Source organism: Nicotiana attenuata, unplaced genomic scaffold (assembly GCF_001879085.1).
Source record: "Nicotiana attenuata strain UT unplaced genomic scaffold, NIATTr2, whole genome shotgun sequence".
Taxonomy (NCBI): domain Eukaryota; kingdom Viridiplantae; phylum Streptophyta; class Magnoliopsida; order Solanales; family Solanaceae; genus Nicotiana; species Nicotiana attenuata.
Genome location: NW_017673476.1, coordinates 62,766 through 68,785, shown reverse-complemented (window position 1 = coordinate 68,785; position 6,020 = coordinate 62,766). Strand labels below are relative to the sequence as shown.

At 33.5% G+C, this 6,020-nt stretch overlaps 1 protein-coding gene across 1 annotated transcript; it reads right to left on the bottom strand.

Moving 5' to 3' along the window:
• Nucleotides 1–616: 616 nt before the first annotated feature.
• LOC109216475 (mitogen-activated protein kinase 7-like) lies at nucleotides 617–4,389 on the bottom strand. The gene is made up of 3 exons (XM_019380635.1): nucleotides 3,746–4,389; nucleotides 3,114–3,540; nucleotides 617–1,694 (listed from the first exon to the last, which is right to left on the bottom strand). Exons 2-3 carry the CDS (start codon nucleotides 3,534–3,536, stop codon nucleotides 1,005–1,007), a joined length of 1,113 nt encoding a protein of 370 aa, XP_019236180.1. The 5' UTR covers nucleotides 3,537–3,540; nucleotides 3,746–4,389; the 3' UTR covers nucleotides 617–1,004.
• Nucleotides 4,390–6,020: the final 1,631 nt, after the last annotated feature.

The window sequence follows — 6,020 nt, the reverse complement described above, 5'->3', positions numbered from 1 at the left end:
CTCGATATAAGGGAGATAAGTGCTTAGAATCTGAGTATTCATCTATAATTTAACTTTATCAAATGTACGGAAGTCGGTCTTGCTCAAGAATGGTGACTCTTTTCATTTATGTATTCTTCATTATCATTTGATATTATTGGAATAATCATCTATTTCTTACATTTGATATTCAATCACAACTGTAATCAAGTTTTACGTTCAGTTATGCTTGTTTATTCCTATCTTCTATCTCAGATCTAGAATAAATTGTCTCTGGCTAGGATTTGCCCCAAGTCTTCTTATTTAAATTGATTTAACAAAAAAGGCTTAAAACTTTTTGGTCAAACAATACTCTAACAATATAAAGATTTTTTACAATGTTTAGTGTATGTTAAACCGTTGTAGTAGGTAACATGCTTACTTTTCCTGTTACTAATCCCAACTTTTACCATCAATATTTGTAGTCATCTTTTAGATAACCTGATAGTATACAAATTATTTCACACCGAATATTCTCTCTTACCCAATGTTATAATGACAGTAATAATGGAGAATGCTTTGGAGCCAATAATAGACCATTGCATGACACCAATGAAGGATAGGGGATGGATCACTGGAACAATGAGGCTAATTAGACTCAAGCTGAAAATAAAATGGGAAGCTTAGCCCATAAATTATGTACAGCTTACAAGAAGAAGTCTAGTCCAGGGTCCAGAAACAGGATGAATAGGTTGCCTGATTTAGTCCTCAGATCAACACACACCAAAAAAATATTTCCCATCATCACATGATGGAGTAATAATAATAAAAGTAAAGATGATGAAATGAAGTCACCAAATTATAACCTAAAGTGATCCTCATATTGATCACCTTGCTGCTCCAAATGATTCCAAGTGCACAAAACGACTTAACTGAGTATATTTCTCATAATACAGAATCAAAAAAGGTTTAACTTACTATTCTTTGCTTAGGTCCTCTACTTTTGTGTCCCAAGCAGATGTGAAAATAGTCTAAGTAGACAGAAACTAGTAAAATGTGTTGATGTAAGCTGCTTCAGGATGGTAATGAAGGATTTCTCTCAGCATCATCTCCCGAATCAATGGTTCTGCCATATTCTCATCGATATCCAGATTAAGAGGGAATTGAGCGGGAAGGTTGCACGTTGGATCATAAAGACTTGATAGGTAAGGGTGATAAAGAGCTTCTGTAACTGTTATTCTCTTAGAGGGATCAAAAACCAGCATTCGCTGCAATAAATCTATTGCTAAAGGATCAGCCTGAGGGAAGAGAGAAGAAAAGTGAGTTCCTCGCGAAAAAGGAAGTGATCGGATGAATCTTTTCGCCCTTTGGTTATCAATGAAATGGAGATCAGCTTCCGGCTGGCTACCAAGGATATTGAGAATAAGTGTAAGCTGGTTAAGGCACTCAGTTCCTGGGAAGAGAGGCTTCCGTCCAAGGATTTCCGCAAAGATACATCCAACAGACCAGACGTCAATGGATGTTCCATAATTGTCACAGCAAAGAAGGAGCTCTGGTGCACGATACCAACGAGTGACTACATATTCAGTCATAAACTGCCCATTGTCTCTGCTAGTCCTAGCCAGTCCAAAGTCACAAATCTTTAACTCACAGTTAGCATTCACAAGGAGATTCCCAGGTTTCAAGTCCCGGTGGAGAATGTTAGCTGAATGGAGATATTTCAAGCCACGAAGGAGCTATACAATGACAGGAAAAGATGTTAGCTAGATATGCAGTAGAACGATGAAGAAAAATATCAAGAAAGGTGCAGTAATAATATCAAGCTTGCTTAATATAAGCTTTAGACTTCTGATACACTGATGATTAGTGCTAGCAAGAGAATAGCATGATCGCAATGTCTCTAGTGACCACGATACTTTCTTCCCGTCATTCATTTGGCACAGACAGAGAAGCTGTGCAGAGGATGATCTTTATATATCTCTCAGATTCGAAGTTTTAAAACCAATTTTTACTACCTTTAATACATACATAATTTACCATCTCCCTTTTGCGGAAACTGGTGTTGTTTCATTCTATAGCCATGAATGCATGATGCACAGTGTGAATATTCAAAAGATACACATCCAAGACAAGATCAAGCTTTAAAGCAGGGTTCATTTAGCAGAAAATATCACCATAGATGCCATATTTTAAACATTATTTATCTTCCTAGATTTTCATTTACCTTGTACTGAAAAATTATAACACAGTTTGAGTACTTTCCAGCTTACAATCCAAGTTTTATGAAATTCTTAACTACTCAAAATTCCACCGGACAAGTGCAAAAGGAGAATAGTCTTCTCAAAAGTTAACATCTAAATGACTTCTTAGATTACCATATAATGCATAAACATGAATGTTTTATTAATGTTTAGCACTCTTGAATCTTGAGATTTCTTAAGTAAGAACGAAGATATGTACAATTAGAGACAGAATTTTCAAGCGTTGTTTTCAATAGAACATTATAGATCTTTCCAGCATACTTCATTAACAAAAGGACCCAAATGAGATGAAACTAATTTTGTTCTGAATAAATGTTTCAACGGTGACAACATTCAATTCTACGTACAGCTTCTACACTGTATAAATTGCAGAACCAGTAGGAACTACAAGTTTTCAACCAGCAACCTTAATAAGTGCCACCTGAATATGCTCATTAAGGAGTATGAAGTTATAGCGCTATATGTTTCATGAAGTTAAAGACATTAAAACAAGATAGAGGAGTACGCACGAGTTACTTGTCAGTTGACAACAAAAGGTAGCCAAATAGGAGAATGATATAGCTAGTTAAGTTTTAGCAACTTGATATCATTTTACTCATTGGTCTGCTTAATACAAGTAAATTATCAAAAAAGTATGAACTTTTTGCTACGGAAGGTAGACTTCTTTTTCTTTCTTTCCTCTCTTCCCCCCTTCATTTCCCCCTCTAGATATCACTCCTATCAGATAAAACTGAGAATCCTGAATGCAACCAACAACTAAACATCAAAAAGATAAAAATTCAATCAAGTGCTCAAAAACTTACCATAAAAGGGAACTAGAAATACTAAGTTATTAATGTGGAGTAAAAGCAGTAATGACAACAAACAGTAATGAGTTCACAAGTTATGCAATACCTGAAAAAGAAAATACTTGCAATGGTCATTGGATAAAGGCTGCGACGACTTAATGATATGGTTAAGATCTGTATCCATCAACTCATAAACCAAATAAATATCCTTGAAACTGCTTCTATGAATAGGCATCATCACATCCTTCAAAGCAATCACATTCTCATGCCTAATGTGCCGCAAAAGCTTCAATTCTCTTAGTGTTCTCAGCGCATCAATTCTATTCGAAAACACGTTATTGATCTTCTTGATAGCAACTCTCTCATTAGTCTCCCTATTCACTGAGGAACAAACCACACCATATGCTCCTCTTCCAATAGGTTTAATTGGAACATATTTTGTGTCAACTTCAAATACAGTTTGCCACATTGTGTAATAGTGTTTCCCTCGAGGCCTAATTCCATTTGGAGGCTCCACTTGAGTTGCCATTTCTCTGTTATTTTGCATATTCAGAACAGTAGAAAAAAAAAAGATTCAATCTTTCAATATCTCACAATTATTTAACTCCATCTAATCTATATACCACCACACAACAACTTGATTAAAGCAACATGTTATGCATCAACAGCTCAGAAAGCAAAGAATAAGAACAGTAGTAGTAGGCAAAAATAGAGGGAAAAGGGTAGTAGAATATATACTTGTTTTGTGGCAATTCGATCTTCTTCTGATCCAATGTTCTTTTTGCTGAGATTATTAAATTCAGATATTTCCGCTTTTCTTTACCTTCAATCTTGCACCAATTTCAGAGCAACTTTATTCAACTTTAGCTGTGTAAAAGCATCCGCATCAGCATCAGCATTCCGAAAGAAGTAAACCGAAAGTATCATAAATTCTGAGAATTACATAAGGATCATGCTCAACCCAAGAAAAGAGTTGCTTCCAATTTTCTCAGGAGCCAAACATGCCCTTCACGCAATCAAAATTTACCAAGATTTTAGGAAACCCATATAGCTAGTTAACATCTGTGATTAATAATTTGGTAAGCGTGAACTCAAAGCGATATTAAAATAGATATTAGAGTATATTAAAAAAAGAAAGAAACAGAGGAGGAGGACAATAAGGGGAATTTGAGGGAGGAGAGAAGGACGATTATCTCAAGAACACGACAGCTACCGTATCTGTACAAAACTAGTTCACATTCATGCACAATATAACACTTCAATAAAGAACTCAAATTTAATATCTCTAAATTAATATTACTGGCTTTTAATTTCAAGAGCAGCTTTCATTATTTCTTCCGAATCCTCTCTCACAATTTATATAACACAATTTTCTTTTTCCAGTATTTCAAAATGCCTAACATTTTTATTTCTTATAAAGTTGACATCATCTTATATTTCTGAAATGTTAATCACTTTAAGAATTCAATTACACTATACCATTAAATCTTAAATAATGATGTGACATTTTCCTTATTAACTAACTTATGAATATTGTGTTGATATTTTGTTTCACTATCACTAACAATAGATAAATTAATTTTAATATCTTAAACTTTGTAGTTGGTCAAATACAATTACACTAAACCAGGTGGATGGTGCATTGTTTAACTTGGGTCAAATGAGTGAGTTGGGTGAGATATTTAAGCCGTTAAGCAACTTTTAACCTAAGTGGAGTCTAATGTCTATCCTTTTGGTTGTTGTAATAATCAAAGTGAGGGGATATGCTTATGGGAAGATGCCAAATTAAGTTGGAAAAGGGGTTGCTTTGTGGAAAATCAAAGGTCGTGGATGTTTTGAACAAAAAGTGGAGAGACATTCCATAATGGGAGAGTTTGTGCTTACGATGACGGTGGCTTAAGCTAAGGGCCATTCCGCGTCGAAATGACCCTACTATCCCCCTAGGCGGCCGCTGCTTTCTACTTGCATTTAGGGGTGTACATAGGTCGGGTTGATTCGGATTTTACAATTATCAAACCAAATTAATTGTGTTGGCTTATTACATCTAAAGACCAAACCAAAACAACAAAACTCGGGGTTTTCAATCTCGATTTTTCTCGGGTTTTCTCGGATTTTTCGAATTTTTTCGGGGTTTTTTCAGGTAAAATCTTCGTAGAACAAAGCATATAACTTGTGCTTAAAATATTTCTTTAATCCTAGTAATATACAACTATATAAAATATTTTTCAAGAAAATAATATAAAATATGAGATTGTCATAGCATTATCCTAAAATATTCAACAATAAAGACAATAAAATTATGTAATATAAATATTGCTAATTAAAAAGCTATAATAAAAATAAACATAATCTAAAAGTACTAAGTCATGCTAAAATAAATAGACTAATAAGGGAGTATTAGTTACATGACTAAACACTAAAGAAAAAATAAAAAAAAGGTTATGCATTTTTATCTAAATTATTGCAAAAACAAAAAATAGATATTCAATACATTCCCGTTCGTAGTATTGAATTGAATGTCTTTCGTTAGCATTAGTATTGATTTGATTTTGGTTTGGAATTTTGTTAGCATTATTTAATTTACTAGAATTAATGGCTATAAAACTTATTGGAACATTCAAAAGTTCTAAGTCCAACCTTCAAATAATACCTTAAAAGAGAAAATTATGAAATTTTTAAGAAATATTTATAAATTAAACCACTATAAGTATATTTATATGTTAAATATCTAAAATTTCTATATATGTAATGTCGGGTTTGTTTAACCAGAAAATAGGAATTTCGGTCAAAACTAATATTTTAGAAGAACTCGGGTTACTGATAATCAAGAAAATTTGATAGAAATAATTAGACTTGTAATAAGAAAGCAATAAGAATGCGTAGAAGTAAGTGTATTTCACTAGTGGTTCGAACGTGTCTGTACAAGTGATATTTTCTTCCCTTTTATAGGGAATTTCTTAATATAACGCCTACTCTTCTTAACGATTGAGCATTAATGACTAATAATATCATT

Excerpts from the sequence above, each read along its gene's own strand:
- LOC109216475 (XM_019380635.1), bottom strand. The coding sequence starts at position 3,536 with ATGGCAACTCAAGTGGAGCCTCCAAATGGAATTAGGCCTCGAGGGAAA. Across the intron at positions 1,695-3,113 it reads GCAAGTATTTTCTTTTTCAG|CTCCTTCGTGGCTTGAAATA; the intron begins GTATTGCATAAC and ends GTCATTGTATAG.